Source organism: Corythoichthys intestinalis, chromosome 9 (assembly GCF_030265065.1).
Source record: "Corythoichthys intestinalis isolate RoL2023-P3 chromosome 9, ASM3026506v1, whole genome shotgun sequence".
NCBI lineage: Eukaryota > Metazoa > Chordata > Actinopteri > Syngnathiformes > Syngnathidae > Corythoichthys > Corythoichthys intestinalis.
Window position 1 is genome coordinate 16,656,387 of NC_080403.1, and position 26,484 is coordinate 16,682,870.

General features: G+C 42.0%; 2 protein-coding genes across 6 annotated transcripts in view; both read left to right on the top strand.

Moving 5' to 3' along the window:
- Window positions 1-7,994: 7,994 nt before the first annotated feature.
- On the top strand, window positions 7,995-19,708 carry smpd4 (sphingomyelin phosphodiesterase 4). Of its 3 annotated transcripts, none has more exons than XM_057847004.1 (20): window positions 7,995-8,136; window positions 8,527-8,588; window positions 8,673-8,759; window positions 8,831-8,967; window positions 9,041-9,116; window positions 9,208-9,316; window positions 9,403-9,455; window positions 12,875-13,026; window positions 13,112-13,244; window positions 13,316-13,381; window positions 14,010-14,099; window positions 16,648-16,799; window positions 17,037-17,127; window positions 17,197-17,291; window positions 17,364-17,527; window positions 18,095-18,300; window positions 18,379-18,609; window positions 18,765-18,896; window positions 19,169-19,297; window positions 19,363-19,708. In XM_057847004.1, exons 2-20 carry the CDS (start codon window positions 8,550-8,552, stop codon window positions 19,636-19,638), a joined length of 2,418 nt encoding a protein of 805 aa, XP_057702987.1. In that variant the 5' UTR covers window positions 7,995-8,136; window positions 8,527-8,549; the 3' UTR covers window positions 19,639-19,708. The 3 variants fall into 3 exon arrangements, with proteins under 3 accessions (XP_057702987.1, XP_057702986.1, XP_057702988.1); XM_057847003.1 differs by having other exon boundaries at window positions 13,316-13,387; window positions 19,363-19,707; XM_057847005.1 differs by lacking the exon at window positions 14,010-14,099 and having other exon boundaries at window positions 13,316-13,387; window positions 19,363-19,705.
- Window positions 19,709-25,655: 5,947 nt separating this feature from the next.
- LOC130921341 (dedicator of cytokinesis protein 3-like) overlaps window positions 25,656-26,484 on the top strand; it is a 61,759-nt gene continuing 60,930 nt past the window's right edge. For all 3 annotated transcript variants that reach the window (XM_057845096.1, XM_057845099.1, XM_057845098.1), the window contains exon 1: window positions 25,656-25,900. In XM_057845096.1, the coding sequence (XP_057701079.1) occupies window positions 25,864-25,900 (37 nt within the window). In that variant the 5' untranslated portion in view covers window positions 25,656-25,863. The remainder of the gene's footprint in view (window positions 25,901-26,484) is intronic.

Below are 26,484 nucleotides of genomic sequence, written 5' to 3' on the forward strand. Positions count from 1 at the left end.
TTCCAGCGGCCCCCTCCGCTTTAAATTGAGTTGGAGACCTCTGGTTTTAGCGGAAGGATAGAAAGCTGAGGGGCAATCGCTATTTCTCCCGAGGTTCCGACACGCCGGCTCGCTAAAACTAGGGCATTTGGGGGGCATGCTAACCATTACGGTGAGGCTCGCTGTCCAGAGTTAGTACGGGAGAAATAACATGCGCAGTAGCTAGTTTGGAAGCAAGGTTTGAAGACCAGATAAGGCTTTCAAGCCAGGTTTAGGCTCCCCCCAGCTGGCCAGCTTCTCCCAATCCTTTTACAATAACTTGCAGCGTGTCTGTTTGCTCTTCTTTGATCATGCAAATGAAGAGTACACGCCAAAATGATGACGATGATGTAAGTCAGCGTTCCTCCTCTTTAGTCAACACTGAGTCAACGATCATAAGGATGTTGACGTCAAAACGCCAGGGTGTCCTACGACAGGCAAACACGTGTAACAACATGTACACAAGCTTAAGGCGTTGAAAGTACTCTGCAAATTATGTTTTAAGTCTGAGCAATGCAATGAAAAGTAGCCCGTCAAAATCAAGTAGAGACTGCCAGGATTGGGATTTCATTGCCATGAAGAGGACTTGAGTTTGGTAGGGAGCAAGTAGATGGAGGATGAGTAAACCATCGTGCAGCGTGGAGTCTTTTCCTGTTTGATTTCCGTATGGCCCTCAGGAACATCCTCACAATCACAGGAAGTCAGCATTGTACTGCTTCCTGGGAACATGCCTAGCGTGTCTACAAACAACAAGAAAAATGCGCTAACACTCAGTGTTTACCTCTTTCATAATTTAAACTTTTTGTCAAGGATGATCCCCCCAGGTCCCTGTGCCCAGGCCTAAAACTCAATCTCGGTCTTGGCCCTAGGCCTGGATGGCAATAGTGAGCTGAATTTATGTCAAGTTATAAACTGTAAATGGACCTCTTTGTTGGAAGAAGAGCAGCAAATACAGATGCCAAGACCACCCACGTACGCGGCCGTTAAAAGAAAGCGTCTTTTCATTTCATGGCCTTTTCCTTCTGTGCATGCTAATTAGATCATAACAATGGCGATGTTACAATTGAATATAAATTATGACGAAAAGTCTTGTGTCACATGTTGTGAATTTAGAATAGGTTTGCGAGTTCTGAAGGTCTTTGTGCGTATTGAACAACGGCATTTGGAATCTAGTCAAAGCAATAAACGTTTGCAGACAAATTGCAAAGAAAAAAACCTGAATCTGTCAAAAAAAAAACTAGTAAATTTTAGGGCTGTCCAATGATTAAAATTTTTAATCGAGTTATTCACAGCTTGAAAATTAATTAATCGTAATTAATCGCAATTCAAACCATCTCTAAAATATGCTATATTTTTCTGTAAATTATTGTTGGAATGGAAAGATAAGACAAGACAGATATATACATTCAACATACTGTACATAAGTACTGTATTTATTTATTATAACAATAAATCCACAAGATGGCATTACCATTATTAACATTCTTTCTGTGAAAGGGATACACGGATAGAAAGACTTGTAATTTCTAAAGGATAAATGTGAGTTTGTATATTGTGACTAAATATTGCCATCTAGTGTATTTGTTGAGCTTTCAGTAAATAATACTGTAGTGACTTAACTGTTCTGCCCAAATGCATGATGGGAAGTGGGGCAACCATGACTGTGTGTGGTGGCTGCATGTTGTATATCTTCTCTGCGTTGGGTACTATACAGGGTGTTAAGAAAATGATCAACTCCTGTCATTACTCCCCACGTCGCTTCCCACAATACTTATAGTTGTGGTGGAAGAGATGTCAAAACTTTAGCCAATTAAGAGCACGGTCCCAATGAATGCTTGTATCTACTCCACTCACTTGACGCTGCCTCTTAGCTCTCTATATAAGTAAAACGCCGCCACTGTAGTCTGTTTGCGGCAATGCGTGAGTGAGTCATTCCGCGCATGCGTTAATTGCGTGAAATATTTTAACGTGATTAATTTAAAAAATTAATTACCGCCCGTTAACGCGACAAATTTGACAGCCCTAGTAAATTTGGATGTGTGCTAGCTAAGAATTCTAGTCCAGTTTTGTTTGTACAATGAGCGCAATCAGCATATTGGATATTATTGACAGTAACATTGACATCATCAAACAATATTGAATTAGAATGCAGCCAAAACATGATGACCGGAGAAGCAAACAATCAAACTGTTCACTATTTTAATGTAAAAACACGAGAAACCTGTCAGTATTCATTTGGCTGGAGAGTATTATCTTCTTTTTTTGACAATCAAATAATCAAGATTGATGGCAACCCCCAGTTTACGTCAATCAACACTAGAATTTGGACCACAATTGACTATTCATTTATTCATTTTCCAAGCCGCTTATCCTCACAAGGGACAAGGAGGTGCTGGAGCCAATCCCAGCTAACTCTGGGCATTAGGCACCTTGATTTAGTTGCCAGCCAATCGCAGGGCACAGGGAAACAAGCAACCATACACGGGCACACACTCATACCTAGCGCCAATTTAGAGTGTTCAATTAGCTTATCATGCATGTTTTGGGGATGTGGGGCGAAACCGGAGTACCCGGAGAAACAAGGGTGTAGATTTGGTCTCAACATTGGTAAGGACGCTATAACAACATAACCTGCATATACACTTTTTGCTGGGGACGTGACATTAATAAGACCAAACAGATTGGGTGAACGGGGGTCAAGGCTACATTTATCAGAAATATGCTGATGTGTTGCCTAAGTAAAAATGAAAAAAGTTAAATTTATTTTCAAGGGGGAAATCCCACCTTCTTCATATCAAGGATATTTAGGGTGGTTGTGTAAGTTGTGTTTTGTGTGTGTTGTTTTTTTAAAGAAATGTCTGCATATGCTGCAAATAAAATAATTTTTCAATGAATGATGGAGAAAATAAATAAATATATTTTAATCAGTGAATCAGGCATGAAAATGGGTCAGGGGTTAAAAAGGTGAGAAAGGTGTGGAGGAAATATGTTCCGGCGTTCTGCCAAAATGTCCTCTGTCGGCGAATTTGACCATTTTAATTTTTCACATAAGGCTTAATATTCAAGCGGGGGTTTAATTAGTTGAAGGAGCTGATTTCAACCACCATTGACTCGCACTAGCTTAGCCACTCCGGACCCCTGAAACTAACAAATAACTGGCAAACTGCACAGAATTTGTTCAAATCAACTCCAACGACTAATTAAACCCCGGCTAACTCAAAGATTAAGCCTAATGTAAAAATTCTGAACTTCCCCTTTAAAATAAAGACCATTGAATATGGCCATTAAAATGTTGTCTATAAAAGTTTTAGAGCAATAAAATAAACAACAAAAATGAATGAAATGAACAAGAATCCTTCAAACTATTTCATAATGGGTCCAAATTATTTTTCGAACAGATCATGTGACTACAGCACCTTAGAGACAGCCGTTTGCATTGCTTAGCCAAAACTACAGCTGAGGAGGCAAGATGGATATTTAGAATTTCTTTAAACCTAAGCTTTCAAAACTTTCAACAACAACTGAGCTTGAAGTGAACCGAGGATTGAGCACGAGCAGTATCAAAAAGTCCTGGCTTTCGTGTTACCTGTTGTGCTGTAATTCCAAGTGGTGCTTGAATTGGATGCTTATAGACGTCGACAGTCTTTTTGAGCCAGCGCAAAGTTCGCAGCGCACGGAGATATTTTTGTCATCTTTACTGGACAAAAATGTGACGTAATGGCTGTGTTTCCAGTGTGCAAATGCAGCCGTTTGTAGTATATCTCCTGCCTATTTCATTGCATCCTGGAGGGGAAGCAAGGCTGTGTTGTTTTGGCCGCAAACTCCCAGCGCTCACGGCTCACGCATCATGGTAATACACGTGACCCTTTTTTTTCCATCCTTGATTAGAAAATGTGACATGTGATGTCACTCCCATGACTACAGTATTCTTCATTCTACATACATTATGGGGCAATAACAAAATAGTAACGCACAGGCATCAAGGAAAGTAATTTTACTCAGATTACTGATTTAGAAAAATGAACGCGTTAGATTGTTCTTTACTGAAAGAAAGTAATCAGATTACAGTTACGCATTACTCACATAACGCGTTACTGACAACACTGCTTTTATATTACCGTTAAATACACAAGCTTGACGCTACCTTAACGGGAGCTATTTTTTCACTGGACGCTCTGGCAGTGTTCATTGCAAGCTGTGACAAACGGCAGTAACTTTGTCATACCGCAAAATATGAAAACGATTAAAACCATTTCTCACCAAATTCAATATGCTGGCGAATGCATTCATCCAAAAAAAAAAATTGGGAGTGAGACCTCACCTCGTCCAGCGAACGTGAATTTGTTCTTAGGACAAGATCATCTGTCGCAATTAGCGATCTTTGACGCTCTTTTTCTCCTCCCCACATACAAACTTGATTCTCTCTCAGCGGCTGTGATTAACCTCAATGAAGTTACACTCCTAAGTAAGCCTTGCCTATCATTCGTCTTTGTAAGTTTTTAGTAACTTTGTGTATTGAATTTGAAAGGAAAATGTGTGTTTTGTTTTTGGCGAACTTTTTCATGAAGCTAAACTGTTGAAGCGACTCACACGTGGAAAAATACGATTGTACAACGTTTTAAATGTATTCATTTGGTATATTTCAGTTACCACGATTTGAGAGATCAATAAATTGAAGAATTTACGCCTTGCGTTTGGAGTTTTTCTTTTTGGGTTTGCTGGAATAGCGTCACTGACACTTGCACCATCAAACAGAGGAAGGGGTAAGTGCTGCCGCGCCAAGCCACTTCTGGCTGCATTTTCGACACATGAAAAATAACGAATACGTACTACTGTATGACGGAAAATTTTAGTGGTTTTGTAACCGCCACGTTTTCATAGCATGGTAAACCGTGAAGGTAACCGGCACATGCCTACACCCGAACCCCCCCCACTCCCCTTAAAAGTTTTCTCCTCGTATCTACACGATTCACGTAGGTCATCCTTTTTTGCTTCAAAACGGCGAATTTCGCCGAAAGGTGAGAGATTTTCATGCCTGAAAATAAATGCACAGTTGAATCAACGGTAACGGTAGAAAACACATACATTACAGGAGAACACTTATCTCTAATTTGCTTCCTACTCGAGTTTTGCAGGTTAGCAAGTTCACACAGTTTAATGTTATGCTGACTGTGATGCAGATTGGACTTTCAGTAGCAAAATTAGTGGCGTGTTCCTAGGGGTGGGCGATATGGCCTTAAACATGTATCACGATAAATGGAGCAGATTTATCTCGATAACGATAAATGACGATAAAGTCGTCCAAGCGGACTGTTATATAATTTGAAAATCTGAATCAATGCATGAAATACAGATTAACAGTTTCTTGTTGATTTAGTTACCAGCATTCAATTTGATATATTTAACAAATGTACATGCAGTCTAGACATTAGGTTTATACAAATGAATTGTAAACAATAAGAATTCAAGTATGAGCATTTATAACAGAGTGTATGGCTTGAACAATGTACATTGTCAAAATCGATATGCCTGTGCAAACATGTCATTGTAACACAAATGACTTGCAGCTCGAACAGTACACTTCAAAAATACAATTTATTGTTAATGGCTGCTGTGACATAATTATTCAATACAAGTGTTTACTTTATGGTTTCAGGGTCTCCCCCCCAGTGCATTTTTTAATAAATGCACACATACATGAACCCCCAAACAGACAGACAGACAGACAGACACACATTAAAGCTATATTGATCTTCTGCAAATGAAACACTTAAGATTTTATGATAGCAATAATGACACAGAATTAAGCACATACAGAAAAATAGCTGGGGCCATTTGTGTTTTATGCTGAATGCTTTACCATCACAAAAGCTATCAGAGAAATCACACACAGTCAGATACAAAATAACGCGACATAGTAATTGCTAGATGCAGTCCATGCCCAATCCACTCATTAAATTCAGCCGTTTCGACAAGCTATCCGACTCCATCACGTTCATTTGTAGCGTTAGCAGCTAGCGTTAGCGACTAGCGTTAGCCTGTGGCCTGGCTACCGGTAGAAAGCACTGAAAGCACCATCTCCGGAAATTGTGAGAACAAGGGAGGACAGCTGGTGAAAGCCCGTCTGGATGCCACCAAGAGTCTATTAAATGTCGGTTGAAAGTTTGGCGAGCCTCCCTTAAGCCACACTCCATCACGTTTTGCTTGTAGCATTAGCTGCTAGCGTTAGCTTACTGGGCTTCTGTTTGATTGGCTTCCTGATGATCACGTGACTCCCTACGTAAGTACATTCACTGCTTTCTTAAAGGGGAATGAGCATAGACGAACAACAGAGTCAAAGCGGGATGAAAAGACTATTTTCTTGTTTTATTAATTTACCGAATTTACCGACATGGTCAAAATTACGTCGGTCATCGTGAAGAATTTCGGTGACGGTAAATTTTCGGTTTACCGCCCAGCTCTACGTGTTCCCCACCTCCACAACATTGACGTCTACTTACAGTGGCTGCTGCTGCAGCTGGCCGAAAAAACATTCTAATTTCCCTCGTCTTTGAAAGGGGTGGAGGAAGCGGCATGTTGACATGTATTTCTGTCGGGGTTGTGTGAGTGTGCGTGCGTGTTAGTTCTAGTCATCAGCCAATCAAACGTGCGTTTGAGGGGGAAAAAATGGACCGGCACATTCAGCAAGTTAAAAGGGGTAAATGTAAGTCTGAACATAATGAAAATACAGTAATTCACTAAATAATGGAGGGGGTCAATTTTATTCTTACAACATATGGGAAGACACTATAAATTATTATCATTAATAATTATCATCACTGCGATTGGCTGGCAACCAGTTCAGGGTGTCCCCTGCCTACTGCCCATGGATAGCTGGGATGGGCTCCAGCACCTCCGCGACCCTCGTGCGGAAAAAAGCAGCATGGAAAATGAATGAATGAATGAATTATCATCAATTATAATCATTATATAATTCAAATAAAGTTGCTCAAAAGTTGGTGGGGACAACTAAAGCATCCGGAAAAGTTGGTAGTGTTATGTCCCTATCGTCCCTATGCAAACCTACGCCCTTGCGGAGAAAACCCACGCAGGCACGAGGAGAACATGGTAACTCCCCACAGGAAGAAGGGGATTGAACCCTTAATTTCAGAACTGTGAGGCGGACGTGTTAACCACTCTGCCACCGTGCTGCCCCTGTGTCTTTATTATTCAATCAAAAAAAAAAAAAAAAAGGTGCTTCAATAAAATAAATAGTTTCTTCAATCAAAATATATATTTTCAATCGAAAAAAAGTCGTTTCAATCAAAAAAAAAAAAAAGTGTTTGAACTGAAAAATAAATTTGAGACTGAAATAGCATTGAAAAATATTTTTCTTTGAAACAACTTTTTGGATTGAAGTAATTTTTTAAGTTTGGGCCACATTTTGGGTTGACACATTTTGTGTCTTTATAATTAAATCAGAAAATAAGTTGCTTCAAACAAAAAAAAAACATATTTCAAAAGAAAAATCACTTTAATCAAAAAAGATTTTTTTCAATCATAGTAAAAGATGTTTCTATGCAAAAAATATTTGAGACCCAAAAATTTGCATTTGAACACAATTTTTCATTGAAAATGTTTTCAATCCTTTTTGGATTTGAGACATATTATGGGTAGGAAATTTGGGTCTAAATCATTAAATCCCCCCCAAAAGTTGCTTCAATCAAAAAAATATTTTCAATCAAAGAAAAAAATCTTATGTAAAAATAAAATTGCCCTCACCTAAAAATAATATTAAATATATATTTTTTGAAAATAATACTTTTATTTGAAATTATATATTTTGAATGAAGTGTTAAAAGTTTTGAACTCCCTTTTTTTCAATTGAAGTGTAAAAACTTTTGAACTCCCTTTTGTTTGATGGAAAAAGAAAGGCTTTTGCTACTTCACAGTTTTCGCCACTCAGGTGAGACGAGGCGCTAGTGCGTTGTATTTTTTTGGTTGAAACCATAGAAGAAGAATTTGCAACGAAGAAGAGAAAGCCGATTCTGAGAGCGGTTTCCTCAAGTGCTGTTTGACTTTTGAAGACAAGATAAACTTTTGGACGAATTTCTCATTATCTTGGAAGACGCGCAAAAAGTTGGTGACGTTGGCAACGATGACGTTTTCTCACATAGGAGCAGTAATTTGTGTTTTGACATTCTCGCAGGCTAGTAGCTAGCTTTGGTGCGGTGCTAAACGCTGTTTTAGTAGAAAAAGTTTTCTTTGCGGCCGACCGGGAGCTCGTCATTCGAGATTTTCAAAATGCCTTTTTTTATTATTATCGTATTTGCATAAGTGATAAGTAGGCAGCGTCTAACGCGACAGCTTAGCATCTCATTTGTCAAGTTGTGACTTTACAGTATCTACTTTGATAGTTTGATCCCTAAACGGCTTCATTCCAAATTGTCCCGCAGCCAGCCAAATAGGGAAAGGGCGCTTACCAATATTGTTGTTTCTTGCTTTAAGTTGTCTTTTCTACTTCCAAAGACACGTTGGCCAGAGCGTTCTCAATGGCCGCCCCGGGGTTGCAGCATCCCGGCTTCCTCCTGGTCAGTTAGATCCCGAATGGATTCTCAAATGCGTTCTCGTCGATTAATCGATCGAATGACTGACTTGATCCATGCTGTTTTTAGGCCAACCTGAAAGTGGACTCGCCCAGCAAAACTTTGACTCAGCGATGTCAAGATCTGGTGAAGATCATTGACGACCATCACGCCAAGGTACAACTTTTGAATGGAGATTGATTGGGAGAAAAAAAGCTAACAGGGCGTTTCTCTTCTGCATCATGGAGGACCTGCACGCTATTTTCTCCTGGTTGACGGAGAACATTTTTGGAAGTCTGGACGGTGTCCTGGGAGGTTGGAACCTGCGCCTCCTTCACTCGCGATGCCCCGACTTTGCCCCTGTGGTGGATTTCCTCATGCCCAGGTGAGCGTTCTTGGCCACTGTTGCTCTGCGTTTGAGCAAAACCGTGAGCTGATGTTGTTTTTTGCCTCGCCAGTGGGCCCGTCATGAAACTTGTGTATAAACTTCAAGCTGAGGAATACAAATACGAAGTACCAGTCAATTATCTACCAGTAAGACGCCTTTGAATCTCTTGCTCCTTTATTGGAGGCTCAGCGTCGATGCGTCGGGCGGCTTTTTTTGACCGACAACGCCTTTGCGCAGGCTCCGGTGAGGACGTGCATTCAGGAAGGCGTCGTCCCCGATTGTCCGCTCTTTCACAACCGGACGCACTTTCCCATGTCAGGCGTGCTGACGCCCAACTTAATGCTGAGTATCCTTTGCGCCTCAGCTAGCCCTCGCCGGCTTTGACACTGGCTCGACTCCAGCCAACTTGGTCTTTTCCTTAATGTTGTGCAGATCCTTTTGAATTCTTCATGTTCTACTTTGCGTCCTGTCTCATTACGCCAAAGGTGAGAGAAGCACATGCCGGCATGCAGGCTAACCCGAAAGCAATGGTGTCAAACAAACGGCCCACGGGCCGGAAGAGGACCACCAGGAGGTCCAATCCGGCTCGTAGGGTTGTTCTGCCTGTAGCTTATTTATACTGTACATATAGAATCACATGCTTTTATTTTGACTTTGGTGCCGTAAAATTGGAGATTTAAGATTTGTGGGCTCGAGTGCATGCACAACTGTCCATAGCTTACTTTTGTGTCAGGAGTCACATTCCTTCATCTGCCCATCCCAGTCAAAATGAATTGGATGTCTAGCGCCATCAATGGCCGCCAGCCAGTAACCCAAAAGGCCCTAAAACAAACAGGGAGTGACCAATGAATTGGAGGATCCTCATAAGTGCCCTAAAATCAAGAAGAGATGACCCAAAATTTACAGGAAGGGACTGGTAAATTACACAATCTAACAAAGTGAGCAAAAATGCCACAAAAACCAGTAGGAAGGGACACGAAATTGAATTGAAAAAAAAAATGTGACCAATAAACGGTAAATAGCCCAGAAAGACCCTAAAATTAACAGGAAATGATCCAGAATATACATTGCGTGACCTGTAAGCACCCTAAAATTACAAAGAAGTGATGCAAAATGAACTGTTTGGCTTCCATTGAAAATGATCGATGTCCAATTCACTTAAACTGGGAGGACTGGCTGTGAATGCTTATTTAAATGCCATTTTGGCCCTCCCAGTAAAAATGGATTGGACGTCTAACGTAGTCAATAGCAGCCAGTGAGTTCACTTATTTGGCCAAAAATAAATTGGTCTAGCACACGAGATCGAAGTTCCATGTATGTGGCCCGCAGAGGTGGATAGAGTAGTCAAAAAAAGTTACTCAAGTAAGAGTAGCGATATTTCAAAATAATAATATTCAAGTAAAAATAAAAGGAGTCATCCCAAAAAAAATCACTCAAAAGTATTCATTGAAAAGAATGAAGTAATGACTACTGTAACTGCTTTCATGTTTTTTTTAATTTTTATTTACAAAAATTTTTTTTAACAAGGTTATACAGTGATCCCTCACTACTTCGCGCCCACATTCCATTGCGGAATTTTTTTTGCAGTTAAAAAAATAAATACAGATGAGCTGTCCCGAGCCGATCGCATACTCTCCCTGTCCCTGCTCTTTGTTGGCAGTGCGCTGGAGTTGCTTAGTAAAGTTAACGATGGTTGACGGAGGTTTAATGCTTGATCTTGTTAGAGAAGCAAACTTCAAAGCGCCGCATGCGTCAATCATTGTTTAACTTGTTAAACAGTTGCTGTGGCAACTCGTGTGTAAGTGATCAGCTTGAGCAGATTTGAGTGGACTCACTCAATTAAGCATTTAATAAAGCCAATATTTTTTTCTGCTGTCTTTATTCTTGTTTAAAAATAATTTGTTGAGACAATAAAATGTTAAAAACTTATCAGAATTATTACATTTGAAGTGCTTAAAAACATTTATTAAAATATATATGTACATAAATGTTTTTTAAATTATACTTTGGGAAAAAATGTGAAAAAGTCTTCTATGTATCTCTTTACAATGCTAAATCTAAATAAATACATTGGACACACTCCCCAAAAAAGTTTTTTGGAGGGGAGGGTTGGGGTGCTACTTTGTGATTTTTCGCTTATCGCGGTGGGTTCTGGTCTCCATTAACCGCGAAAAACGAGGGATCACTGCATATTTTTTCAGGACAACGTCCCTAAAAGCAATTAAATGACCATATGACACCAAAAAAATCCACCCAAACTGAAACATTACCCCTCCCAAGAGCATGAGTACCCTCTAGTGGGTAAAATATTATTACTATGAAATGAAATAAAGATTTTACTATGCGTGCCAAATAAAAACTAGGACAGAATTTGAAATGTGTGCTTTCAAAGCTATATGAAATTGTGTATTTGTGAGGGAACTTTGAAGACGTCGCGTGATTGATCACCGGACTTGGGGTGTCTTGCCATGGCAAACTTTTGTGTGGTCGTGGACTCTATTGTTACATTTGATTGGTATAATAGTCACATGATTGTTGTGGTGACATCTAATGGCGTACCGCAAGCAACACGTCTCTTCCGCCCATTAATATTCATAACGTTAGCTACTGTTGCTAAGGGGGGGGGGGGGGGGACACGCAACCGTTTGTCCCCAATAGGAAATGAATGGAAATCGTGTACGAAGAAGATGTTTCCAGAGCTAAACCTACAAATTCTCTCTGAAAATGATGTCCCTGTTGCCAAATTCACAGGCAGATTTGGAAAAACATAATAATGTTCAGTCAAAGAGATGGCTTGAGTGTCGAGGGCTGAAAAAGGTGGTTAAAAAAAAAAAAAAAGAGCCGACCTAAGCATAGCCTTAGCTTTTTTATCGACACCTTTTTCTTACGCGGCTGACAATGACATTCTCCTGTTTCAACGCCCTATCCTTTACCACCAGCCCAGTCTTTCTTATATATTATATCCTCTGGTTGTCCTACGTCTCTGACCGTTCTTGGGGGTAATTTAGTTAGTTTTGTGTCGCGATCGCAAATGCTTCTCAGTGACAGCCAACGAACACTTTTAATTTTTCATTGATTAAAATTTTAATTTTATAATTTATTTACACTTCCCCCTTACGTTTTTTTTTTTTTTTACAACAGAAAAGGTAACTGGCAGTCAGATACCATTTTAATTCTTTTCAGGTCATTCATTGTCAGACAGAAGCAGTACGGTACAATGTCACGCTAAAAAATAAGTTAAAAATATCCAAATGGCTTGCCTCTTTGTCCTCTGAAAGACCATGCCAACCCAACAAAATGTTTACTGCATATGAAATGTGAATGGGTTCACCGAGCTGCCGTTAAAAGTCCGCGCAAGTTGATTCATTCTTCACATTTTTTTACTTTTTGGTTTCGGGAAACGTATGAAGAAAACATCCTTCATATGTCGAAATGTCTAGTCATTTCTACAAGTTCCAAAAAAGCAATGTGTGATCGGCATATTCGCTTTTGAAAGATTACCAGAGAAAAGTAGTAGAATTAACATCGTTTATATGCAAGGGCGGTTCTATAATGTCCCACTTCTGCTTTACTTCCGCTTTACGATGCGACGTCACGGTTTAAAAATAGCATGCGTGGGGTATGCCATTGGTAAAACTGGTAGAGACACTTTGGGCATTTGGCAAAAATATAGCCACTCTGGTGCAGGCCAAAGTATCTGAGTAAGAGTAGTGTTTCTTCTTCACACATCTACTCAAGTAAAAGTAAAAAGAATGGTTTGGTAAAACTACTCATAGAAGTATATTTTTCTTCAAAAGTTACTCATGTAAATGTAACTCGTTACTACCCATCTCTGGTGGCCTGCTAAGCAAAATGAGTTTGACACTCCTGCTTTAAACCTGACCTGGTCCGGACGATGTTGCAGAGCTTCCCCTCGGGCCAATACGGCGGCACCGCTGACAGCGCCTACTTTGTGTTGGTGGACATGTACCTGAAGTACTTCCTGCCTACCGAAGGGAACGTACCCCCTTCCCCCTTTTCAGACAACAGGGGATCGGTCAGTGCACCTTCTCCGAGGTAAGCGCTCGCACCTGCCTGCCCGTCACCGCTGCACAAAAAAACGCCAGATGTGTCAAGGCGCGGGTTTCGCTGTTATCTGTAGATCGGCCAACATTTCCCTGGCGGCTTACGGCGTCCACAGTCCCAGTTTGCTGAAGCAGCACATATTCCACCAGCCGTCGGTCAACGCCGACCCGGCCGCCCAAGAAATCTGGAGATCGGAAACGTTGCTGCAGGTGACGGACGCAAAACGCCGCTCTAGCCAAGTAAGGGACTCCTTCAAACGTCTTGAGTCTTTGTGCGGCAGATTTTCGTGGAAATGTGGCTGCATCACTACTCTCTAGAGATGTACCAGAAGCTTCAGTCTCCTCAGGTGAAGGTAAGCGGATCTCACCGACTCCTCGTTCACTGCACTCGCCTTCACCAGCCACCTCGGAAACATTGTGCCTTTGTTTCGTCTCCTGCGTCGCGCCTGGTGTTTCCGTCCCTAATTCTAACCTGAAGCTGGCGGCTTTTGGTCCTCCGGCTTTGCCCCGCCTGCACGCGTTGTCGTGCGGTCCAAAGGTCAGCCTGAAGTCATTCTACTTTTCAGAGTGGATCAAACAGTTTGAAGCTGGCCTTTGATCTAAACAGCAGGCCTTAAATGGTGTCCTCTTTCATTTAGCGGATATACAATAATAACCGTAACCAGTGATGTAGCAGTGGTCTGGTTTTAGTGCGGGCCAGATGAAAGTCCAGAGAAGGCTGGCAATCATTGAGGCTGTCCACTGTCAACACGACAAATGATTGTCATCTTTAGCAAATTTTTGTTTGAAAAATGACAAGATGTCAAGATTTGTTTTTTGTCTCCATGTAGCTTTCTTGTGTTGTCCTGATTGTCCCTTCTCTGGCCTCCTGACTGACTCACCTCCTGCTTTTCCTTCTCCTCTTGTCATTCTTTGTGCCGTCCTCCTTCTCCTCGTCCGTCCCGGTCCTATCCCTGGGGGTTTGCGGGTCAACAGCTGGCGCTGCTCCAGTATCGCCTGAGTATGTCCAGCATGCCGTGCCAACCCCACAGCCCACCAGGCTCAGGGACCCTCCACACCTACCAAGTACTTGAACCTTCTCGCTTGCTCGCACGCTCACTCGCCCCTGCCCACTGCAGCCACTTCTGGTCCCGCTTTTCCCTGCCGACCCGAAGGTCCCGCTCGAGGCTAGGGCTGAGTAGTATGGAAACAGGGCCCGCCTCTCGGTCCCAAGTTTCAGTACCTCGAGGATAATGGCGTTAGGGGTTCACGTAATTGCACAAGTGGGATAAATAAACGTGTGAACTCGTGCATCTGTGTTAACATTGAGTAGCGTAACCACACGTCTGTTTTTTTCCTGAAAGAGGGCTGTTAACGTTAACCACAGATTCACCCAAAGTGCTTAGAGATATTGTTTAGCTTTAGCAGGGAGAACTTTAAAAGTACCTTTTCCAGTGTCCCAAAGTTTGGCAAAATTTAATAAACTCCATTTATCAAGGCTTAGTCCTCTGCCTTGTCAGTATACGGCTGCCAAAACAGCAGGTTAGCAAAATGTCCCCTCCCATATTGCCGCCTGCTCTTTCCGCTCTTGTGAAATCATTCGGACTCCTATTCCACTAAAATGATTTATTTATTGCAGTCCTTTGACTATAACACGTAACAGCAAACACATGATAAACCACAATTGATGAGTTTGATGGATAAACGGCTGATGATTGCCGACAGACGACCAGAAGTAAAGCGAAATTAAAAGCCACGTTCAAAGATTACTCGCACAATCGGACGTTTCAATATCAGGCGGAAAACGTCATCCCTTAACTAAATGTCTATATAGTTTAACTAATGTTGTCTTTCTAACTCTCTCTGCTATGAATGTGACAAAATATTGAAATGGTGTGACATTGTGATACTTTGCATTCTAAAAGGTTATCGATACACTCATGCTAAGATTCGAGATATTGTTTTAAAAAGGTGTCAATGTTTAAAAAAAAAAAAAGCAACCATCAAGTAGCTACCAAAATCTTACACCATAATAGTGTCTCAGTTAACTCCGACTGCCATTGACGGTGCCCGACGCCCAATCCATTAAGACTGGGGAGGGCGAATGAGCGTTCATTCATTCCAAATCAGAGCATTCCTAGTCACTCTTTATAATTTTCAGGTCATTTAAAGGTCACTTTCTTTTCATTTAAGGGCATTTACAGGTTTAGTTAGAGTACCTGCCTATTCATTTGGGAGATTCCTGGGACACTTCCTGTTCTGTAACCCAAAATCAACTAAGTGACCCATAAAATGCCCTAAAATCGACAAAAAGTGACTCTGAAAATCAACAGACAATGACCTGAAATGCCCCCAAAATTACCTCGTTGCCTGCCACTTACGGCCATAGACGTCCAATCCATTTTGAACTGTGAGGGTGGCAGCGAATACGTCTACTAGCGATAAACTCGTTCCAATTTACAGCAAAGGTTTTTTTCTGTTTATTGTTTTGTAGATTATTTTAGCATGATTTCCTGACCAATGCATCAATAATCGTTGAATCGCCATATCGTGAGCTTTGTATCGCAAATTGTATCATATAGTGAGGGGTTCCCACCCCTACTCTCTACATTGCGGATTTCACGTACGTAGTGTCGAGCGTTTGGAGACACAAACCAGTCACCTGTTTGCAAATGAACTTTGGCCCAGGAAATTCTTCATTGCCAATTACTTCTGTTGCTCGGGGCAGGAAAATACTCATCTAAAAAATGAAACACAAGATTTTTACTGTAACGTCATTTCCTTTTTGTAGGGGTTGATCTAAAAAATTGGTCTCCAAAGAAATACCGTTCAGGAACTGGTATAGATATTGGTAGCCTTGTGGAATTTTTTTTAAATCAATACCCAGCCCTACTCGAGGCGGTGTCTCGCAGACCTGAAGGTCCCTCTTAAGGCTTCAACTCAGAGACCTAACGGTCCCGTTCACGGCGACGTCTCGGCGACCCAAAGGTTCCACTTGAGGCGGCGTCTCGACGGATCCGAAGGGCTTGCTCGAGTCGATGTCTCGGAGAACCGAAGGTCCCGCCCTTTTTAAGCCATGTCTGGGAGACGCTGAATTTGAGCTTTTGGGATCTGTAAGCCCTAACCAGCAAAATGACAAGAAAAATGAGCTTGAAATCATTCCTTCTGTGACATGAGTCTATACAAAATGTCCCAAAAAATTAAGATATTCCCAACATTTGAATTTATTCCTGACGTGTCCTTGACAATGCAAATGATTGAATGCGCTTTGCTTTGCTTGTGGGTTCATTTGAATGCTGCCTTCTGTCGTGTGAAGCAAAGGCTGGCAAAAAGACGGCGGTGCATCCCCGGCGTCCACCTGCGGCCGGCAGCTTCAAAGCCGTCCGGTTTCGAATGTCTTTGCCAGTGCATGAAGTGGAGCGATGCTATGGCGGGTCACGAAGCGCTGAGGTCCCGCTTTCCTTGAACCGCTCCAGGGTTTTTTTTGGTGTTTTTTTTTTTAATTTCCTAAGAACGATTGGACGGCGTAAGACCTCGGTTCTCCGGCGCTCAGATTCCGTCAGCGGTAGTGAGGCCGCTGTCCATTTAAGCCGGCGCGGTCACCAGTGTCTGACTCTGTCCCTTTTCCCTTTAGGAACCGTTCAGCCCGAGCGAGGAGCACGTCCTGGCGGTGCGCCTGCTGGTCAAACATCTGCACGCCTTCTCCAACAGCTTAAAGCCTGAGCAGCCCACGTCCTCGCCGACCCACTCGCACGCTCACGCTGGCCCCCTTGAGGAATTTAAGAGGTGATCTGTTAGATGAGGATTTGTTCTGGAAAGTTGCCAAAATTTTGCTTCCGACGTCTAAATCTCAGAGGTAGACTTGGGGTCAAAGACTGGCTCGGTCTCGGTAGTTGCAAAAGCTTTACTGAAGATGTGTCAGAAAAATTAGATGGGAGACATTCAAAGGGAGCAAAATGAAAAAGCCGAGGCGCTCCTGGAAATGTATTCATAGTCCAGCGTGACCTGACGTGTGTGACTCAGGGTTGCACTGCAGCGGTTCGTCCAGCAGAAGCTTTTCCTCTTCCTGCAGCACTGCTTCGGCCACTGGCCTCTGGACGCATCCTTCCGAGCGGTATGTCCCGTCTCCTAAACGGTGTCAGGTGGGATTGTCTGCCTTTGAGCCGGCATCTGCTTTGCGCAGGTCCTGGAGACGTGGCTTAGCTTCGTTCAGCCATGGAGATACGCTGACGACAAGGACCGGGGGGCCCGCTGTGGCGGAAGCGACCCAGAAAGATGGTGGGTTACCCCGGCAGCGCTTTTTCTGATACGACCAGTTGGACCCGAACCTAACTTGTAGCGCACTGGCAGGGAGTCCTTTGTTCAGGAGAACCTGCTGGTTTACACCAAACTCTTCCAGGTCTTCCTCAACAGAGCCGTGCGCACCGACCTGGTCAACGCCAAAAATGCCCTGATGCTCTTCAGAGTGGCCAAAGTCTTCTCTCAGCCTGACCTAGCAGACATCATTCACAAGGGTAAGACAGTTGGGGGACGGACACTGTTCGTAAACTAAACAGGTATCAGTCGTCCGTGTCTCTGGTAGCGGATAAACAAGACACTAGCGGTGGTTAGACCGCTTGCTGTGATGGATCCTGCAACCTCAAAATTTTCCTTTTGAGCAGAAAGTCCTCAAGGCGATTGTTTATCCAGTTACTTGTGTTCCGCGGCAGGAAGACCGTCCGGAAGTTATTTCATCATTTCTCTAGCGTGACCTCAACAGGCCCTTCAGGTCTTACTGATTTCAAACAAAATACTTAATTTTATTTGCCGCTGCTAAGGGTGGTCTGACCATCCGAGAAAAGTCCAGCTGCGATCGAATAGGGCTGGGTCATTTTGATGTCTGTTTTTTTCCTTCTTAAGTCTCATGACCACTGATCTAATGTTTACTTGGGCTAATTCTCTCTAATATCTGCATGTGCTTGATTAGCTTACCTTTATTATTTGGGGTATTTAAAAAAACTGCAGCTAATATTGCCAAGCAAATCAATATTAGGATAGATAACCCAAATTGATTAAGTGACGCTGCGGGTTTCGGTATGCAGCGGAGCAGCTGTTCCTGGAGCCAGAGCTGGTTCCGCACCACCGGCAGCCGCGAGGCTACCTTACGCCCGGCCAGGGGGCTGGCTTCCATTCAGCCCGCCAACGCGCTGCAACGGACGCAGTCTTTCGGGTCAAGAGTCACGTATACGCCTTAGAAGGCCAGGACTGCCGCTACAAGCAGATGTTTGGCCCCGAGCTGCGAAGCGAGGTGAGGAACGGCGAGGCGCCAGCCCATCCCTCGCTTAGTCTCCGATCCACCTGACGTGCTTTTTCCTATCCGGCTCAGGTTCTGAAGTTGGTCCAGGTCATTGCGAGAGCCAGACAGACGGCCAAGCGCGTCTCAGACCGGTCTGGTCACGCAGCGGCCAACAAGTCTTTCCTGAGCTGGTTAGCAGCACCGACCTCCGATTCTGACAATGGCCTCTGCGGTGTCGAGACGGACGATGGCAGCGAGTGTCTAAAGAAGACTCACGAGTTCCTGGACCGAGCGCTGGAGAATTTGTGCACTGTTTTCAAGGTCTGTCCAAACGCAGATTGCCCCTAAGCATTAGCGCGCTAAGTTGTCTTTTGAACATTATTGTTCTGGAACCTTTTTCAATTGGTTTGAGAAAAGTTTGGTGGCTGCATGAATTGCTACTTGATGGGAGTGACATTTCCTGTTTTGTTTTGTAGCTGAACCAGGGTCAGCTGACTCAGCTCATCGCCAACGCCACCTCTGATCAGGACGACGGCGAGTCGGAGCGGCTGCCCGATTGTGCCATGGGAGAAAACGGCCCGGTCCTCACAGACTTGGGAAGGATGCAGGTGCCGTCCTAGACTATTTGCTCTTGGTGGGCTCGCTCGTTAGGCAAAGTCATATGTGAAGCTTGGCGTGCCAGACACCAAAGTAGAGCTTCCTCAGCCCTGCGAAGTGCCTTAGGGTTAATATGTCCTGGCCTTGAAGAGTAACTACTGTATGCCAACAAATGTAATTGCTGAAAAATGCAATGTGCGCCACGTCGCCTCTTTCTGTTTTTTTGTACTAGTACTGCTACTTTTTTCAACTGTTTTGACATTTTGACACATGTGATCCGCAGATGATTAACGGCCTGCGCCGTTGGGACGTGACGTACCGAGGCGACCCGGAGCTTCAGCCCATCAGGAGCTACGAGAACGCCTCGCTGGTACGCCTCCTGTACCGGCTGTCTTGTCTGCTCAATGCCAAAGTAAGACTCGTCCCGAAACGGGTCGACCCCGAGCCCAACCGCCCACTTGAACCCCCTTTCTTCAGTTCGAAGGTCAGATGACCGAACTGTGCTCGAGGCCAGATTTGGCCGGCCGTCTGGGGCGGCGCTACCTGGGCGCCGGGAATCCCGCGGTGCGTCGAGCGCGCGTCAGCTTGCGTCCGCTGGCCAGCTATGGAAACATCCTGGCGCTGGGAGCCTGTTATGCCGCTGGCGCCCTCTTGTCCTTGGGCCCAGTGGCCAGCACCTTCCTCATCCTCGGCGCCATCCTCCTTCACGGAGTGGCTGTCACGCTGTGGGAAGACAAGTGGAAAATGCACTAGATAGCGGAAGGAAGGCTGCTTCCTGTCAAAATCTTCTCAATAAAATGTTTTTATTCTTCTTTTGCGGTCCAGTTTTCCTACAGTGCACAGTGAATGTTTGTGCTCATGACAAATCCTGGCGCTCTCAATTTCTGAATCTCCTGGGTGAAATCCCCTTTAGTCGGCGCCTGCTCAGTTGAAATTTTTGACAAATGTTTAAAGCTGCCTTTTTTTCTTCTTCAGCCCGCTGGTTAAAAAGTCAATACAGTACCGCAAATTGGATTAATTAGGGATGTCCCGATCCGATTATGTAATCATAAATCGGGCCATTAAATTGTTTTGGGTTGATTAAGGCACATATGTAGATTAGGGCTGCATGATAACTATTTTGTCTGTACCTTCGAAACACTTCCAGTTCGTATATAATGCTGAATTAAGTGGTTTTTTGTTTGAGCAAGGCACATGTGTAGATTAGGATTGCATGATAATCACTTTGTCTGTACTTCCTAAGCACTTCCAATATGTACACAATGCCGTATTAAGTCGATTTTATTTCAACAATGCACACGTACAGATCAGGGTTGCATGATAATCACTTAGTCTTTAAGAGTCACGCATGTCTCACACTACACATTTCTGTACTGGCGCTCATATCTTTTCTTTTTCTGGGTTATTTGTCTCACCTTTTCCACACCGCTGTTTTCAAACACACACTAAGTACACGCTTTAAAATTTTAATGTTTAGTGATGATGCTACCCATGTATTTAATCCTTCTAACAACGTCTTAATGTCGTGTGAATTATGCCAAGCGGTTTACAAAAAACCTCAAAAGACCTTCATGCAAGAATCACATCTAGCCAAAGCCGAAGAGAAATATCTTAAACACTCAAATTTTAACTTGATCTTTTCAGCCAGCTATAACAGCAGACAAAGAGGAGTATCAATATTAATAAATAAAAGGATCTCATACACATTAAATAGTGCAATTGCAGACCCGGAAGGTAGATTCATAATAGTACAAGCTACCATAAGTAATAAACTGTTCACATTAGTGAACATATATGCCCCAAACAACGAGGATACACAGTTCTTCCACAATATCTTTGGTAAACTGAGTGACATGTCAGTGAACTCAACAATTATTATAGGAGGGGACTTTAACACTACACTTGATCCAAGTATAGATAGCTCCAATTATAAACTCACTAAACAGTCACAAACTGCAAGAACCATTAGGAAATATATGGACGATTTTGGCTTAAGTGACGTCTGGAGAGCAAAACATTTAACAAAAAGGGAATATACCTTTCAATCCCTAGCCCATGGTTCGTGCTCAAGAATTGATTTTTTTCTAGCGAATAATTCCGCTATTAATAATATTTCGCCAAGAATACATCCAATAATCATCAGTGATCATGCACCAATTTCTTTAGCCATTAAAACTGACTCCCGCACGATACCCCACGCAACCTGGCGCTGTAATGATTCCTTATTAGATGACCCAGCATTTGATACATTCGTTAAGAAAGAATGGAAAGACTTTATGGAACTTAACAATTCCCCAAACATCTCACCGTCATTGCTTTGGGAAACAGGAAAATGCGTAATTCGAGGCAAGATTATCTCATATTCATCATATAAAAAAAAACAAGAACAGAAGTTGGAAAACGAATTAGAAATGAAAATCAAACAACTGACGGAGGAATTCGCCAATAATCCCACAGACAATACCACAAAAGAACTTTTCAGCGCTAAAGAACGGCTCAATAGTATTCTGTCTAAAAAAACTCTGTTTCTGTTACAACAACTACGATATACCAATTTTGAGCATAATAACAAATCCGGGAAATATTTAGCAAACCAACTCGAACGTAACAAAGAAAAAACATTAATTACAACAATACAAAATTCAGCCGGCATAATAACACAATCACCAGAAAAAATCAACGAAACTTTCTATAGCTACTACAAAAACTTATACTCGGGGACAAACGGTCATAATGAAGACATTGACCTATTCGTTAATAATCTTGACATCCCCCAAATAACTTTAGAAAGCCAACAATTGCTAGATACCCCACTTACCCTCGCTGAATTATGGAATGCCGTAAAGGACATGCCAATAGGTCGCGCACCGGGGCCCGACGGGTTCTCGACATCATATTTTAAACACTTTTGGAATATGCTGGCACCACTTTTCTATAGAATGGTTCAAGAAATCAGTGCCAAGGGTCAAATTAGAGACAATATGAACACCGCAGTAATCAAACTACTGCCAAAAGAAGGGAAAGACCTAACCCAACCAGCAAACTATAGACCAATATCCTTAATGAATACAGATATTAAAATTATTGCAAAGGCTTTAGCTACTAGATTAGAACAAACTCTTCCCACTATAATTCATAAAGACCAGACCGGCTTTATTAAAGGACGTAACTCTACAAACAATATAAGACGCTTGTTAAATCTTATTAATATTGCACAGAATTATAAACAGAAAGCAATTATCCTCTCTTTGGACGCAGAAAAAGCATTTGACAAAGTCAACTGGTTTTTTCTCTTCAAAGTTTTGGAAAAATTTGGCTTCGGTGAGCCATTTATCCGCTGGATAAAAATATTCTACAACGCCCCAAAAGCCACTGTAAACACAAACGGGGTCATTTCACAAAGTTTCTGTCTTCAAAGGGGAACTCGACAAGGCTGTCCACTCTCACCCCTATTATTCGCTCTATTTATTGAACCATTAGCAATTGCAATAAGACAAAACGCTAATATCAAAGGGATCTGCTCGCACACATCGGAACACAAAATTAACTTATACGCAGACGATATACTTTTATATCTAGAAAAACCAGAATCCTCCCTACATGAGACTTTTGAACTAATAAAGACATTTTCACAAATATCAGATTATGCTATAAATTGGTCAAAATCAATTATAATGCCCTTATCAACAAACTCATGGAATCCTGCAAATCAAAATCACAATATTCCACTAGGGAATATAAAGTATCTTGGAATCAACATTTCACCAAAACTTACAGAATTAACTAAACTAAACCATACACCCCTCCTAGCAAAAATATGTGAAGATTTGACACACTGGAATAATCTACCCATCTCACTTTTGGGCCGGATAGCAACAGTCAAAATGAAAGTATTACCACAAATAAACTACTTGTTCTCAATGATCCCCTTTAAACCCACTCAAAAATGGTTTCAAGACCTAGACTCAGCCGTCACAAAATTCTACTTTAAAAACAAGAAAAACAGAATTAGCCTTGCCAAATTGCAAAGAAATAAACCAGAGGGGGGTCTAGAGGCCCCTAATTTCCAACACTATTATATAGCAAATCAAATACAATATCTTATTAGGTGGTTATGTCTTAACACTGAACAACAGTCATGGCTAGAATTAGAGCAAACAGACTGCAACCAAATACAATTGGCAAACCTCCCCTTTATTAGTTCTAGTATTAAGCACCATAGCTGCTTCAAAAACCCAATGATAGCATGTACCTTGAAAGCCTGGTGGAGAGGTATGGAAATTACGCAATCACAACAAGCCCCGTGTAAATTCTCACCAATCTGGCACAACCCAGACTTTGGAGTTAATAAAATTCCTATTTATTTCAGCACATGGGATGATACGGGAATAAACCAGTTACAGCATTTGTTTAAAGATAATACATTCATGTCATATGAAAAAATATTACAAGATTTCCAGATCAAAGGGGTCAATTTCCTTCAATATAATAAAATCAGGGCAGCCATCAGAAGCAAATTTCCATCACTAACGGGTACGTTAGACCCACCACCTTTCGTAAATAAAATAATAAATATACATCCTCAACAAAAAAAAATACTTTCAAAAGTATACTGTATATAGCCCTCTCATGTAACAACTCTACTTGCCTACCAATCGAAAAATGGAATAACGAACTTTCGGTAACATTAGATAATAACTATTGGTCCAACATCTGTAAAAATGCATTTATAATGACAAAGAATAAGAACTTTCAGCTTATACAGTTCAAAATACTGCACAGATGGCATATTACTCAATCTAAAATGCACAAAATGGGGTTCTCCCAATCCGATAAATGTACAAGCTGCAACGAAGATACTTCAGATACATACTTTCATGCTCTTTGGCAATGTAAACCAATACAAGATTTCTGGGCACAGGTAACGAAGAAACTCTCTTTCCTATTGAACTGCAGGATTCCATTGTCTCCAACTCTTTGTCTGCTTGGCGATCTGAATACAGTGAATATCTCTATCCATCAAACCCGTCCACTACTAGCAAGTCTAACGATAGCCAAAAAAACAATATTGTTGAATTGGAAAAACAAACAAAACATTAGCATTAACCAATGGCTAAATCTAATCATATACATTAGAGAAAATATCTGCCAAACAGACAAATAAAATGGTCAAATACGAACAACAGTGGGAAACGGTCGCAAGAATGATGAACATAGAATAAGGATTCTCTCTCACCTGCGAAGGAATGCCACAAAAATAATAGAAATGTATACATAAATGGATGTATGCGGGGTGTCCAGGGAAGTTGTATGCATCCTTCTGCAAAAATTAATCTAGAAATGCAATGGCATTGCCAAAAGATAAAAAAATATATACGTTTTATAGTCCGCAACACTCCCGGAAAAAGCAGAAGTACTGTAAAAAATACAGTACTGTAAAATGTTTGGAACTTTTATTCAAATAAAAAAAATTGCAGTACCCCCCCCCCCCCCCCCAAAAAAAAAAAAAAAAAAAAAAAGTTTTGCCATACAAAGGAAAAAAGTAAAGATTTTATCCTGGCCATATCTTACTTTCTCAAATGTTAACCCATTCATGCGTGAATAAGCACCTTTATTTTCTATTTATTTTTTAACCCTTACCAGGCGCTCATTTAACTCATTGGCTGTCATTGACGGTGCTATACAAGAACATCACAATACAGTCCACACCTCCAATGCCACTCAAACATGAGCAATCAAAGCCAGTACTCCCATTTGATAGAGTTGGACGTCTATTGCGTTCAATGGCATGCAATGAGTTAAATGCACGGGTGAAGGTGGCTAGAATTTCTTGCCTGGCAAAAAGTTCGCCACGGAGCAAGATTTCTTTTATTCTGGTTTAAGGGGGATGGGGCCAAACCTCCTAAAACCATTGAAATGCAACAGGAAAGAACAGGTTTACACATGCATTATGCTACTGCATTACACTTACAGTAACAAGGCATAAGTGAGAAACCGATTTTCATTCAAAATTGGTATTTTAAATACTATGACGTGAACAAAATAAGGACAAATGACTTAAATTATGCACAGTGAAATTGGATATATTTTGAAGATAACACAAACATTGACTTTTTTATATTTTAAGGAAATAAGTAGCCTAACATAGGTAAATGAACAAAAATAAGTCCAAGTCCTTTTTTCGGGATCAAAACACCGTCCCGCCCTTTTCCGGCGCCAAATCTCTTACCGGAACGACGTTCCAGACCGTTCCGGCCCACTTTCACCCCTGGTTAAATGCTATGAAAAATGTGTTTCTTTGGGCTGTAACGAGAGTGTTTTTGTTTGTCTTTTTTGCAATTTGAATAATTTAGCTTTGATTAACATTGTATTTATAAATGTACGCTATAACAAAAGCTCAGCTCGCTCTGTTTTCTAGCTTTGCGTCCTGGTTTCTTGCCTTGACCGTTTGGTAATGCGATGATTGAAGGCGGTCGGCAGGTGGCGTCCTCCTGCCTTCTCGAAAATTGCAGTTATAACCGAATACTGTTCCAAAGAAAAAAACTACATTAAGACTCAAACTGCAAATGAGTTGGATGCATGACTTATTTTTATTGAACTTAGTTATTTCTGCGCTCACTCCTAAGTGTGACGATGCTTCAAGTGATCTTTTGATTCGGATTCCGAACTATAGGACCCCATACTGAACGTCTACACCCCCCTCAACCTAATTCGCGCTTCTCCCGTTTGTGCGCATGCGGTACAAGCGCGTCCCCGATGATCCTCTTATAGACGGTGCGCGTTCACGTCGACCATCGGGATTGCGTGTTGTTGATAAAGAGGAGGATGAAGATGACTGCTTGCTGGGACCAGAGATCCAAGATGATGACGATGCCTTAACTTTTCATCTTCGCCGCTTTTTCAAGTTCTGGACATATCCTGACGTGTTTTTTTTTTTACGCTTCTTTGAAGACTTGACTACGGTTGGGCTGTGACGTCATGTGGACGCTGACTGAGGACGAGAGGTTGGGAGTGGGTGAGTGCGCTCGCGCGCGTTCTCTGACAAAAGTTTGTGTGGTGCCGTTTGAATGTTAATGCGAGAACATCTTCCTTTACCATGACTTCATAGGCGGATTTTGACTTTTGGGCAGGGGGGACACAAAATGTTGATGACCCCGAAACGCAGTGTTAGCAATAAAATTAAATTACAAGAATATAATAATAAATTGAAAATGAGCGTTTTTTGTTTCCCCATCATTCTTGAGGGGAATTCCAAATCAGGTTGCCTAAGATACACTTTTCGCCAAGATTGTCATCCATTAAATATGCATAGGCGGAGTTTAACTTTTGGGCCAGGGGGAGCACAACATTGTTGATGACCCCAAAACGCAGTGTCAGCATTAAAATGAACTTACAACAATATTTATAATAAGAAGTTGAAAATGAGCGGGTTTTTCCCCCCCCCATCATTCTTGATGGGAATTCTAAGTCAGGCTGCTTAGGACAGCTATACTTTTCGCCAAGATCATCATCCATTGAATATGGTATGCCCGCCGGTGTCGTGCCAATGTAGTTACCCCTGTCAAAAATTGTATCCCCTGGGCGGAGCCATATGGACTT